At 40.1% G+C, this 14,692-nt stretch overlaps 1 protein-coding gene and 1 non-coding gene across 2 annotated transcripts; one reads left to right on the top strand and one right to left on the bottom strand.

The window, feature by feature from the left end:
- Nucleotides 1–45: 45 nt before the first annotated feature.
- Nucleotides 46–118, bottom strand: trnak-cuu (transfer RNA lysine (anticodon CUU)). Its single transcript has one exon. It is a non-coding gene; the product is annotated as a tRNA-Lys (tRNA).
- Nucleotides 119–3,564: 3,446 nt separating this feature from the next.
- On the top strand, nt 3,565–13,677 carry LOC141772612 (translocating chain-associated membrane protein 1-like 1). Its single transcript, XM_074643777.1, has 11 exons — nt 3,565–3,904; nt 5,038–5,098; nt 5,232–5,350; nt 7,242–7,358; nt 7,443–7,501; nt 7,878–7,962; nt 8,480–8,550; nt 9,867–9,971; nt 10,075–10,218; nt 10,370–10,530; nt 10,666–13,677. Exons 1-11 carry the CDS (start codon nt 3,785–3,787, stop codon nt 10,737–10,739), a joined length of 1,116 nt encoding a protein of 371 aa, XP_074499878.1. The 5' UTR covers nt 3,565–3,784; the 3' UTR covers nt 10,740–13,677.
- The last annotated feature ends 1,015 nt before the right edge of the window (nt 13,678–14,692 follow it).

Here is a 14,692-nt window from a genome sequence, read left to right as displayed (position 1 = left end):
GTACTTTGTGTATGTGTTTGTGACACAGGGGGGGAAAAGACTAGCCGCCCAACGTGGGGCTCGAACCCACGACCCTGAGATTAAGAGTCTCATGCTCTACCGACTGAGCTAGCCGGGCGATATTAGCACTCCACCATGCTAATCAATTTTATCTCTGCATTATCTGTAGCGCACTTCTTATTCACATTATTGTTATATATATTATGTGAAGTTACGTAACGTACTGGTCTAAGAGAAAGGGAGGGTTAGTTAGGTCCTGCTTATCCCGGTTCTGTCTCATACTGACCTCTAGTGGCAGAGAACAGGAGGTGTTTTATTTAACTGGAGTCAGCCGGATGAGGAGTGAAGTTAACTACTGTAGCTATACAGCCGTTGGTCAAACTGTCATGTTAAACGGCTAATTAACGGCTAATTAACGGTCAGAAATTGTTAAACGGTAACTAACGGTCGCGAACAGTAATAATGGAACCGACGTGTCTTATATACGTCACGTAAACGTTAGTTACCTGACCGTTGGTTCTCCGCAAATTGTCCGCAAATACCCGTTTTAAGTTAGAGGAGACACACTAAAGACACCTACATTTTAACTTATTACCTGGTAATGTTGTCTTGTTTTACCTTTTAAACGGGAGAGCACCATCAAATTATCAAAATCGCCACTTCCGGTATTCTTTTTTCTTTTTTTTCTTTTTTCAAAATAAAATGTTAAGAGACAGGCTGTGGCAGGGTTGGCGGTTCGATCCCCGGCTCCTCCTTCCTGTCCTGTGTACGATCTTACTTGAGTATAAAAGTGCAAAAGTATTATCCGCAGATTATACTTTACTTTACTTTACTTTGACTTTATTGTCCACCTTTTATTTTTTATTTTTTAAACAATATTTTTATTGAATTTTACATATAGACATATATACATATATACACGTACAGACAGACTAACAATATTAATAATTTAGTCAGAATTTCAAAGAGAGACATGACATTTCATGTATTTCACTTATCTAACAAAGAAAACAAAGAAAATAAAAGATAAGACAAAATAAATAAATACCTCAAAGAAGAAGAACAAAAAAACAAACAAAAAAAAAACACAACAACACACAACAATTTCAACAACAGCACTCAGCAACACACAGCAGCTTCAATTTGACTGTGCCCCTTGACGTCCAAGAAACTCCATCAAAGGTTTCCAAACATTTTCAAATTTGGCTGCTTTTCCTCTGGTTATGTATGTAAGTCTCTCCAGTACAACACAAGATGCCATCTCCCTCACCTTCACTTAAACAATCTCATCTATTGTCCACCTTAGTGGAAATTTGTCTTTGGTTTCTCTAGTACATAAAAGATAAATTCAAACATTAAAAACATACAGTCGGCAAAACACTGCACTGTTACAAAACATCTGGAATTGAAGCCTGGAGATGTTCTTTTAACTCCAAAGTTGACTGGAAGACCCTTACAACTTCAGCATGTCCACAGCCTCTTCTTCAACACTGTTTAAACTGACTTGGGCACCACAAACACGAAGGGAAACCAATGCCCTTCCTACACAAAGAAGAGCACACTTGTTTATCACCTAGTTAAGAAAGGATCTCCTGTGGTATCAAATCAGAAACTTGTGCATTTCTTCTTGGACCATTTTATGTTACCTTGAGAGAGAAAACAACACTATCATCCCATGCAAATGTGTGCGTCTTGAAGGCAAATGTTGGAGTGTAATTGTACAAATTATTTAACTTTTAACAATTGTGCGAATGGGCAGGAAACAGCAGTAACAGATGGGGATAAGTTACACCTTTCAAAATACTTAAGGTCTTCCCTAGTGCAGTCATTTTGCATTCGGTACCTGTGTGGCATGGGGAATAAAAGACCTCTGATATATGTTCCGGCTCGCCCTTGGGACCCTAAATCGACGGCCAGACGGGAGCAGCTCAAACTCAGAGTTTAGTGGGTGTGAAGCGTCTACAGATATCTGTCTGGCCTTCCTTGAGTACCGCTCTATCAAATATGTCACAGAGCTGTCTTTGTGGCTTGCCAACCACCTTCCCTGCAATGTTAACAATTTTGGAAAGCTTGCTTTTGTTCTTCCCACTCAAATTGCCATACCAAGCAGTCATATTAAACTGTAAGATGCTTTCAACCAGGCCCCTGTATGCCATCTCAAGTATGTGCTGACTTACACCAAAGCTCCTCAACTTCCTGATTAAAAACAGGTACTGGTAGGCTCTCTTAAAAATGCTCTCTGAGTTTGCAGTAAAACTTAAAGTTTGATTATTGGATTATTACTATTGATGCATTGATGCATTAATGTGTTGGCCAATACAATGGTGCGGCAGCTCGAGGTGGAGCTTATTGAAACTATTTTGTATACTTTTATGAAGTTTAAACCAATCATCATAGTTGATTTTATGTCTTTAATTTAAAAAGTGACTTGTAACTATACATCAAATAAATGTAGTGGAGTAAAAAGGAGGGTAAAGTAGCAGAAAATGGTAATACTCAAGTAAACAACTTCAAATTCTAATTACAGTAGAATAAAGTAAATATAATTAGTTACTTCCATCCAACATATTGTATACAATACCATCTAAAATTCCACATACAACACTTTACAATTTGTTTTTTTTTTAAATATCCTAACAGACTTTCAAGATCAATTTGTCTTTTTATCACTGATTTTGGGAGCTTTGCGTGATGTAGCCTATACAGTGAAAGTTTGTGAGTGATGAACAAAAATCCTTATATCCAATATTTTCTTTCAATACAGAAGAGATGTGTGTTGAACAAAAGTAGTTAATAATCTTAAGTGATCATACCTTAAAGCAAAAGAGATAACATTAGAAACACTATTTAATTCCTGTTGCATGGCCGGAAACCTGTTTGTCAAACCCTATTATTCCTATGCTGGAATCTACTAACAGGTTTTGATTGTGTCAAATAATTTGTGGTCATTTTATGAAACACTATTTTAGTTTGACCGTTTGATCAGAGTTTGCGAGTGATTGACAGCTGCTCAGAGACAGCAGGCTCCAGCTTGGCTCTGATTGGTTGTTTTCCTCCGGTCTGTGAAATCTTGCAGAAGCCATTAGGAGCACCGGAGGACACAGAGCCACATGATTTTGTTCATATTACTTGTCTTATGCACTACTGTCAGGATATAGCGACTTACAAACAGTCCCTTTAAATCATATTTGCTCCTTTCTACCCACTGCAACTTTAAATATAGGCTATATAATATTTATATAGTACACCTATTTTTTCACATACTTGTGTACATAATAGTCCTGTCTATTGTGCTTGTTCTCAGCTGTTATGTCTATTTCTATTATTAATTACAGAGTAATGCAAAAATTCCTTGTATGTGTAGGTGTAACCATACTAGGCCAATAAAGGTGATTGTGATTGTGTTTCTGATTTACGTGGAGTCACTGAACGCAGCACAGTGCTGGGTTCTCCTCCTACGTCAATGCCACTGGGCGGTTCATGAATGGGGTTGTTGAAGTGGGAGGGACCGTCATCTGACTTTACCAGGCAGGCAGGCAGGGAGGAAAAGTGGGTGTTGTGCTGTGTAGTGTTTGGTTTGGTTGCGATGCATCTTCATGACTGCTTTTAAAGCGGTTCACTGTGCGTGCAGACTCCAGCTGCAAGCATCCATCCATTGAGACGTTCAGGGCCAACAAGCAGCCGTGCAGCTTAGCAACCGACACCCCAGCAACCAGGACACAGTGACGGCAGCAGCGCAGCCAGAGGAGCCAGAGGAGGCTAGAGCCGTGTCGGTCGGTGAGCCATGGGGTTCCGCAAGAAGAACAAGAGCCCTCCGGTGCTGAGCCACGAGTTTGTGATCCAGAATCACGCCGACATGGTGTCGTGTTTGGCCATGATTATCCTCCTCGGCCTGATGTTCGAGGTACTTGTGTGATTGGAACAGGAGGAGCTGTTGTGGTGGTTAGCTGAGTGATGTTAGCTGCTAACTAGCTGACATGACAGCAGCAGCTCCAGGAGCAGCTAGTCTCTCTCTCCTAACCCTTCTCATGTGTCTCACTGAGTGCCAAAGAAGATGGCGAGGAGGCCAATGCACTGGCACAGCTAATAACAGGTCATTTTACCAGTCGGCTAATCCATTGCCTAGGAAATCAGTACATGTATCTGGCCTTTTGGTATATAGAAGATTAGTCAGGCTAAATGTCTACCTGCATGCTGCACTTTTTGATTACCAGCTCTTTGGTTTGGACACATCATCTAAAGCTGAACCACCAAAACCCAGCCACCAGACTGCAAATATTGTGACAATTTAGATTTATCTCAATCAACCCTTACCTGTGAAGATATGGATGGATGGATGGATGGATGGATAGATGGATAGATAGATAGATAGTAACTTTATTGATCCCGAGGGAAATTCAAGTTTCCAGCATCACAGGTCCATAGTGCAAAAACATGTTAGTAAAAAGGCAGTAAAAAAGTTAGTAGTACAAAGTACCAAAAAATATACCAATTATAAAAATACAAGGACATGAAGAAAACCCTAGAGAGGTGTTGTACAGTTTGATTGCTCGCGGGACAAAGGATTTCCTGAGTCTGTCTGTGGAGCACTTGGGTTGGTACAGAGTTATCAATGCATATACACGAGGAGAAAGTGAAGCCCATGATACACACTCACTGCGACACAGTGTGAGTGATTGTAGCAATGAACTTAGAGTGTACCTCATTTTGGCTAGAGACCCCTGGGAGCCCCTGCAGGCAGCCTCCTGGAGGTCCCCAGACCCCAGTTATGGGACTCAGCGAATCCAGGATCTGGCAGTGACACAGCAGTCCTCACTCATTACATACAGTATGTGCATGAAATGATGATTATGTGCACCTGTGTAAAAAAAAAAAAGGAATCACGCCCGAGAGTAAAGTTCACTAACATGGGACAATCCAAGAGGATTATACACACATTTATTGCAGGCTTTGCTTCTTTTGAATGAAATACACACCGTGTTCAGTCTTGACTCAGAATCACTCCATTGATTCACTGTTTCTTTCTTTGTGTTCCAGGTCACAGCCAAGTTTGCCATCATGTTCATCACAGTCCAGTACAACGTAACACAAGTTCTTGGTGAGCTGAAGTTTATGGGTTTAGTAACTGCATTTCCCTGCATTTGATTTCTAAATAAACGCTCAGCACTTCATTGGTTGCTTATTCTGCCTCTTTATTTAGGAGTTATGGTTTTGTTTCTCTTTATTTGCAGATGAGAAAAGTGATCCAGTGAACCTTTATCAGTACGGCCCTAAAGATGTGGCCACCGTGTTTTTCTACTTGCTCATCGCGGTCATCCTTCATGCTCTGATACAGGAGTATATTCTCGACGTGAGTACATCAGTATCCAGACTCAGCAGCCGTCGTATTGGCTGATGTTGTTTGTTGTTGTTTGCACACAGCGGCATATTATTTTGGTCTTTTTACTTGTGTGTGTATAAACACTACATGAGGGAAACTGAAACTGTGATTAAGAATTTCTCTGCCTCTATTTAGTCAGCTTGCTCACTGTTTAGTTTTTCATATCAAAAGCATCAAATGACGCCTCGTGTGTTTGCTCTTTTCTGGTGCATATCTAAGGTTTGGAGAGCTGTTTGTGGGTAATCACGTCCAATCCTTCCAGCTGCATAATAACAGAAAAGATGTTCATGGTTCTCCTGACATCTCTTGTCTTTGATGTCGGCTCCCAGCGGGATATCATTAATAGAAAAACATATTTTTATATATTTTTATTCCAAAAATAAAAACCTTTTGTGGACAACATTCAACTAGGATTTTTTTTTTTTTTAAAGATATCTGTCTCTCTTAAAGGACAGGATCCCACATTTTCATGTCTGTCTTAAAATAATAGTGTAACCATTGAAACAGGTTTTGCTTGCTGTAAAATTTGTCTTGTTCACATTGGCCATTAAAGGACCAGTGTGTAGGATTTAGGGGCATTTATTGGCAGAAATTGAATATAATATTCATAACTATGTTTTCATTAGTGCATAATCACTTTGTTGTGTGTTTTCATTAGCTTAGAATGAGCCCTTCATATCAACATAGGGAGCGGGTCCTCTTCACGGAGTCAGCCAAGTTGCTCCACCATGTTTCTACAGTAGCCCAGAACGGACAAACCAAACACTGGCTCTAGAGAGAACATTTCACGTTTTTACCAAGCCCCCAGGAAGAGCGCCGGTCGTTGATCCCAACTTTCGTAGTGGCCAAACGGCAGTACTGCAACTTCTGTGTCTGTCACGTGATGCCATTGGGCCCAAAAAGGCTTAACCCTTATTTAAATCATTAGGTTTTAAAGTTGTAAAACGCACTAATAGCCAAATCCAGAGTTATTTCCCTTCCTCCGTTCATGTGAATGAGACCCAGACCGAGGCTGGAGCGCAAGCCGTGATGACGGCGTGACGTTGGGATCCCGTGACCGAGTCATGTGACTGAGCGGACGCTACTGCGCATGTTCCATGTGCCTAAGATCCGGGTACGTTTCCATGCGGAAGTCGAGCCATTTTGTTTTCATGCGCCACTGAGCAACTTTCATCGGAATGAACAGGGCCCCGCCTCCAACGCTGTATCCAGTTCTCTTAATACATCCATGGTTTTTACACATAACCTGAAGGCCACCGTAGTTTTCTGGCACACTTGGAAAGGCAGGGGTGAGCGGAGGGGAATTCAGTTGGTTGCAATCTGCAACCTCACCACTAGATGGCACTAAATCATACACACTGCTCTTTTAAGAGATCCCTTCCTAAATGCATTTACAGTTTAAGAGACGGGGGACAAAATGTGTTAAAAAATACATTCAATTTGAGGTTCAGTGTCTTTCTCAGGGACACTTGGAATGTCAAACCAACCCAGCGATCAACAGATGACTCACTCTCTCTACTTCCCGAGCCGCCCAGACTGAAGACAGACTTGAATTAATGTGAACCTCTCCTTTAACGTCAAAGGGCTGCAATTACAACATTTGTGTAAGAAGGAAAATGTGGAAAACTTGCACAGCTGCTCTATTTATGCTGCTGATCACAATTAATTTTAGAGCTGTGACAGTTATAACTCAGTAACAGGAAGTGTTATAAGTAGAGAAAATTCATGTACTAATATCTTTGTTTTGAAATGAGAGAATGAGAAATTAATAACTAAGAAAAAATGACGCATACTTTAATCGCATACTTTTTTTTTTTAATCAACGTGATAAATTAATGTATAATATTTTGTTTGATTTCAGAAAATGAACAGGAGGTTGCACCTGTCGAAAACCAAACACAGCAAGTTCAATGAGTCTGGACAGCTCGCGGCGTTCTACCTGTTCTCTTTCATCTGGGGCTGCAGCATCCTGACGGCGGTACGAGGGTCAGGAGTCACAGAGACACACTGTCCCAGCATGCATTAGGCTTCATCTGATGGCGTGTCTCTTTCTCTCCCACAGGAGGACTTTGCAACAAATCCTACTTTCTTATGGGAGGGTTACCCACACACTCACATGGTGTAAGTAAAGACTCCTACCCCTCAGTATGTTGAGCTTTAACTTCTTTTAAAATATGCATGCAAGATGCACTTCTATTTTTTCACTTGTTTTGGAGTTGTTGAGGTTCATCTTATTATCTTCTATCAAAGTTTAATATCACAGTCAAAGCTTAATATAGATTAGCGAGAGATCGTGTTTTTTTTATTCAAGCTGTTTCGTTCCCATTTTCTTACTGGTTTGACTTGTTGTGCATGTCACGGTATTTTAAATAGAAGTTACAGAAGAGTGCACCATGCACAACATGATCTATTGTATATTAATATGATATAACTTCTGTCTGAGTCGAAATCACACCCTGTCTGGCTCTCACCTCTGCACAACCTGTCCTCTGTCTAGTTTTCAGGTCAAGTTCTTCTACATTTGCCAAATTGCCTATTGGCTCCATGCACTTCCTGAGCTGTACTTTCAAAAAGTACGGAAGGTAAGGGTCATGTAAAAAAAAAAAATGTCTAAGCATCTTCGTCATTTAGATCAGTGGTCTTGTATTGCAGATGTGAGATGGCACATTGGCCCAAGTGAAATATAAGGCGTGAACTTTAATATGGGTTTTCCAGCCACATCAACCATATTTGTTGGGTAATGCATGTGTGTTGTAGCTGTTTTGTTGATATGTTTTGGGTATGTACATTATTTTAGAGCCAAGCAGATATGGAGTTTTGCATAGAAAATGTATCATAGTGTCAAAGCTCAAAGGTGGTTATGAGTCCTGTTTGTGTTTTAAGGGTTGCAGACTTAAAAGAATATAATCATTTCTCCTCAAGAATGTTTGACTGTACAGTAAATAAAATGACTAAAATCTACAAGTGCTTAGATACTTCATGTCCAAACTTAAAAATGCCAAGAGCCTTCGTGAAGACATGTTTTTTCCTCCAGTTTGTGGAAATCGATGCTGCTGCTGTTGCTAACTCAAACTCTCCTCCTCTGTTATATTCCCACAGGAGGACATCCCCCGCCAGCTTTATTACATCTGCCTTTATGTTGTCCATATCACCGGTGCCTATGTCTTAAAGTGAGTGAAATAATGTATTTTTCTGAGTGTATCATCTAGGGCTGTCCACTGTTAGTCGATTAGTTGACTAATCGGTCGTTTTGGTTTTAGTCCACTTAGATTTCATTAATCGTTTTTTATGCATTTTTTCATGCTGAATAACTTATTTCTAAGAAACTTATGAGCCCGTCTCTGGTAAACACAAGGTGGTGCTTTTGTGTGATTCTTTGTGGAGAAAAAAAATCTGTTTCCCAAATCTGTTGAAATTTTTTTTTTAAAACGGTCACTATGAATACTACTACTAGAATATTGGTTCATATTTGATCAGCGCTGCCTAGTTTGACTGTTTGATCGGAGTTTGAAATGACCTGTGATTGGCCAAAGTCTCCCGTCGCGGCTATATTTTTTAAAACCTGAAAACAGAGCCATGCGGAGGTGCAGAAGTCTAGTTTCTCTCAGAACACTTGAATTATAATATGCTGAAAGTATTTTGTATTGTACTGTATTGTATTATGTATTTTTTGCCCAATGATGCCAAAAATATACTGCCTACTGCAGGTTTAAATCAACTAATTGATTAATCGATAAATCGTATGAGTGTTAGTCTACTAATAATTTCTTTGGTCAAGGACAGCCCTAGTATCTTCTGAGGGTGAAATAAAGAAGCATATTCTAGGTATATCTCTATTTATACATTTTTAATTTATCCTAACAATGAATGTTTCAAACCAGTGCCTAATAAAACAGTTTTAACGTTTTACTGGGTAAAACAGTGTTACTTTTTACTATTGCAGGAAACTGAATAATAGTACATCATTATGCAATTAACAACTAGGACATCGTACATGACCCTAAGATACTACACAGTATCTATACGTTTATGGAGCGATTGTTTTAGTTTTTTTCTTTGAGCGATGGAAAGAGTAGTTGCTAAGTATTTGACCTCGCTTTATTGTCCTTATTGCCACAACCCGTAAAGATCATCTTTGAACTCAAAGCCAGGTCAGCTGACTTTCCCTCTATTTGGGAAATTGAATTCATGAGGTGTCGTACTGTATTTTGACCTGTGAGTCGGACCTGTTTATTTATTTTAAGATATGATTTATCTCATGTTATCTTAAATAGACTCTTCCTCCCATCTCCTTTCCTCTAAGACTATTGATATAAACAAATGTAATGTGGGGAACTGATATGAAAGTGTTTTATCTCCTAATTCACAGCTTGTTCTGAAGGAGGGTATGTGTAGCAGATAGTGCTCGGTGTTGCCTCCTCTCTTTCTCTATGTGCTGAGTTAATTATGTGTTGCCATTCGTCTCTCTGCGTCTCCGTCTGTTTAGCCTCCACCGACTGGGCCTGGTGCTGCTGGTCCCTCACTACCTGGTGGAGCTCCTGTTCCACGCTTCACGCCTCTTCTACTTCAGTGATGAGAACAAGCAGAAGGGGTATTGCTTTCATTCATCTAACAAACAACTTGTCATTTCTTTCCAGTTAGCATTTTTTGCCCCCCTGATTTGAACAACTATGTCTATTTTTTGTCTTTTACAGCTTTACTCTGTGGGCGCTACTTTTTGTCATCGCCCGCCTCCTCACCCTCACGCTGTCAGTCCTGACGTTTGGCTTCGGGCTGCCCCGTACAGAAAACCAGGGCTTTTCCCTCGCAGAAGGCAACTTCAATGTTCTCACCGTAAGGCAAGTCCAGATGGCAGCTGACAGCAAGAGCCCTTAATGTCTCTTACCTAGCTAATTTACTACTTAAAAAACGACTAAATGGCCAAAGTTTTGTAAAGTTAAATCACCTGAACTTTTGTAGTTCTTAAACTGTGTCTCCCCCGTCCCTCAGGATGACTTGCCTGGCAGCTATCTGCCTGACACAGGCCTGGATGATGTGGAAATTCATTAACTTCCAGTTGAAAAAGTGGAGGGAGCACAGCCAGAACCAGGCCTCAAAGAAGAAGGCGGTCAGCCCAAAGAGCAAGCCTCACAAAAGGGAGCCTACAAGGGGTGAGTGTTCAAGAACCTTAGTCAACCAAATAGACATAATGTATGTTTTTGTAATATTTCTCATTGTTGAACATATATATATATATATCTGAAGTCGCTTTCATCAGGAATGTTTCTAACCGCTTCTCTTGTCAGGAGGTGCTGCCAACGGGGTTGTGAAGTCCGACGATAAAACATCACCGCGGGCGAGAAAAGCCAAAGCTTCGTAGAGACGGAAGAACTGGGGGAGAAAAAAAACTGAGTGAGGGAGTTCTGACAATGTGACATAATGTCTTTACACAGCTTCAAATTGTGTCTACTGCTCTCCAAAACAAATGTTTAAGCGCACTAAGAAACCTTACCTTACAGATGTCCCTTTGGGGTTGAGACTCCCTTTTTGAAAGAGTTCAGTGTTACTGTCTGCTAGAACTGTTTATTATTGATTTGGGTTCTCTGCAGATGGGACGTTGGCAGGGCGGCGCTGGGTTTGATGCTTTAACAGGATCGATTTCAAAGTGTCCTTTTGTGTAAAACTACGATCACTCGCCGGGTACTTTTAAACTGAGTCGCTCCTCACTAAATCTGACATTGAATCAGTTAACGTCACAGTAGCTTAAAAGGAGATTTTGACTTCAGGGCAATTTAATATAAAGTGTTAATGTACAGTTTAACTGTACAGGGTGTCATTTTAAGTTTGGGCCTTATTCAGTAAAACTCACAAAATAGGCCACGGGCTCAAGTAGGGATGCACCGATCCGACTTTTTCAGTCCCGATACCGATATTTGAGCTTGGGTATTAGCCAATAATGAGTAGCGATCCGATACCAGTGTTTAATTAATAAGCTGGGAGTTTGGGAGTGACTTGGATCATTCTTTTATGTGTACGGAAACATCAGGCTTGGCTTAAACAAACTATCCTAACTTTGTAAAACTAAATTACAAATAAATACATACATTTACTGAATTGTTATTTATTATTAAAGGTACAATTGATAACTTTGGACAGTCTGATGAAGACACCAGAGTCAAACTCATCCATTTATCTGTTTTTCCACACTAACTGGCAACTCGATCACTGACGACACAGAGATATCACGTGATACCAACATTGTTAGAAGTGGGAACTAAACGTCAGATTTCTTCGAAAAAGATAAACAAAACATTCATTTTGGGCTCATCAAAATTTTTAAACTGATTAATTCACAGTGTTAATAATTTTGTTTTGAGGAAAAGCCATACTTTTATTCGGCTCATTTCTAAAAGCTCTATGGATGTATTATTTTAAAATAAGTATTTGTCTCCATAAACATGTTATCAATATAACCTTTAAAATAATAAATCGTACGACAGCAATTTTGTAAAAATATTCAAAATTAACAGGAATTACAATTCAAGTGTAAACCTTTTTAATGCAGCAACAAATAGGTCAAAACTTAAACAGGAATACAAATTCCAGTATATAATGTATGTAGTATATAAACATAGAATTGAAGATATCGGCGTGTTGTCACCGATACCCAATCCAGCTATTTGAGTCTGTATCGGCCTGATATCGGTATGGGTGCATCCCGAGGCTCAAGTCCCAAAATAAAGCCTTTTTTGCTCTGCAACACAGCACTTGGATCTTCTGCTTTTTTTAGGGGAAAAGATCCTAAACGAATTGCTCCAGAGGAATATTTGTGCTATTTAGGTATTTAGCGAAGCCGCAGCCTGACAACTGAAGCTTGTACTTTAACTCCTTGATGATTTACTGCCATTATTTGACAGCCTCTGCCTTTGAAATCCAACACGTTACAGGATTGAGGCACTTTTGTATTTTTTCTTTTTCTTTTATCCCGAGCCCGGTACCCTGTTACAGAGGGCCCGTCCAGGCTCGGTGACTCACCAAGAGGAAGCTGCACTGTAACCTGTGATGCTGTACTGTATGCATACAGTTAACTCTTTATAACGGCATGATCGGAAACGTGAGCAAGAAACTGTGTTTGAGGCTGCGATCCAGTCTTTTCTATGGGGATATGTCAATGCATGATGGTTTAAAGGCTAAAGACTTTACGGCTAGTTCCTACCTGTGCTGTTGAGTTTGCATCTCTCTCACACACAAACACACACAAGCATTCAGTGGCCTTTTTTTACAACTGCTGCAAGAGGGTTGAGTTATTTATTTTTGCCATATACTACAGATATTATTTTATATATTCTTTGACGAGCTATAACCAGCAAACACAGCGGTACATAGCAACTGCGTTTAGTTAATCCAAACAATACAATCTTTCTTCAAGTGTCCTTATAATGTCGGTGGTTTGTATCACTCGTTCTGCTTGTGTTGCGTTCGGTTCGCCTTCTCTGTTCACTCTTTTATTCTCGGGTATCAGGGGACAAGCTATCCACCACTTACACTACTAAGTTACATCCCATGGTGCAATGGGAGGAGGTGTGTTTGTAAGGGGGGTGCGTTTGTATGCCTGTGCACTTACTCGTGCGTGTGTGTATGTGAATTAACTGTGCGTGAATGATGGTGATGATGACGGTGATGACAACGATGTTTATTGCTTGTCTCGTAAAATAATTATTGCCTGTGTGCAGAGCATGAAGTGTTACAATCTGTTCATTGACTCCTGCCCCTGTTTGTTGTATTTCACGATCGCATCCTTTAGTTCACTTTGGTCGCTTGTGTGTGTGCGAAACACTGAGTCGTGGATTGATGTGTGTTCTACAGGTTATCGGTTACTAAATGCTTCTGTGTTCAATGTCTCAGATGCCCTTTTTCCCGTGTGAGAGAGATTCTGTGATTTCTGTTTGCCAAATGTGGCGTGTTCTGTCCTCCCTGCTTCACCTTTTCAATGATCCTGACATTGCTATGGATGGAGCACACGTATTGTACTGTTGGCCACGCTCTTTCCTTTCCTGGACCTGCTCTAAACCCACTGTACATGTTGAAGCTCTGTGCAGAAAAGACAGTACCTGTCTGCAGACAGTTGGAGTTTGGAGTCTTTAAGTCCAGGGCAGGGATGAGATGAAGTTGCCATTCATTTTTGCTCCCTTTATAGCGCTCCTTATTGGGACTTTGGTGGTCTTTAAAGTATGGCAGTGTCATAGGAGGGAAGGAGGAGCAGAGGACTTATGTACCAGCCTGTTATTAAACTGTCTCAGATGTAAAAGAGAAAAAAAAACTGATTTAACCCTACACTGTACTAAAATATGTGTCAGATTTTTAAGCTATTTTTATAGAGGGGGAATTCACTGTTGTTCAGTACATGTATGAATATTTGTTTTGCATCCATATTGATATGAATTGTTTTTTTATATAAGAATGAAGCTTGCCGAACTGTTAAGCGTGGATATACATTGTGGTATGAGTGTAAACATTTATTGAGCCTAATTTAACTTCATGGCCTTATTAGAGCAAAGTGAACTCAGTTGTATAACAGTTAACACTATGCTGCAGGTGCAGCTTTCACATGTTTTATGATAGTGAAGTACACCGTCACACTGACACTAGTCACCCACACATCAGTTTGAATATATAATCAGAGGAGCGAATGGTCAGTATAGTGTTTTCTTTGTTCCAGTCCTGCAGGTGTTTTTTGTGATCACGGGCCCGGATGTAGAGCGAACATTTTGCAGCGTGAAACCGTCTGTAAGCTTTTCGTGCTCATCAGAAGTTACACTGTACAACAATCGGCAGATGTTTTAGGCTCTGAAACACGAGCCACTCTGCAGTTCACGGCCCCCCTCGCTTTGAGACACAATAGCCTGTATAATCCCACAGGAATGCGCTTTTATTTTGCATAATATGCATTATGTCAGAGCACCACAACACTGCTCACATGGGGCTGTTTCTGCATCGATTCTCAATTAATTACAAATTAAGAGTTGCTCGATTTGTGTGCATTTTGTAATTGTTGAAAACTAAAAAAAAAAAAAAGACTGCAATGATTTAACTGTATGAGCAACCTCGAGGTAGCAACAATCATGAATGCATTTGAACATGAGATCACTTTAAAAAAAAAAAGAAAAAAAGACGGTTATTGTATTCTATTAATTCACTCTGCGTCGTCCTTGATTTGTTTTTTATTTTGCTGCTTGTTTATAGATGTCGCGCGATATGTTTCCTTTTTCGAATATGTTGTCTCTGAACTGCTCTGATGGTATATATTTATGCAAATTCTTGTGAGTTCTGATA

The sequence above is a fragment of the Sebastes fasciatus genome, chromosome 8, assembly GCF_043250625.1.
Source record: "Sebastes fasciatus isolate fSebFas1 chromosome 8, fSebFas1.pri, whole genome shotgun sequence".
NCBI classification, from domain to species: domain Eukaryota; kingdom Metazoa; phylum Chordata; class Actinopteri; order Perciformes; family Sebastidae; genus Sebastes; species Sebastes fasciatus.
This window is presented reverse-complemented; position numbering and strand designations above follow the sequence as displayed.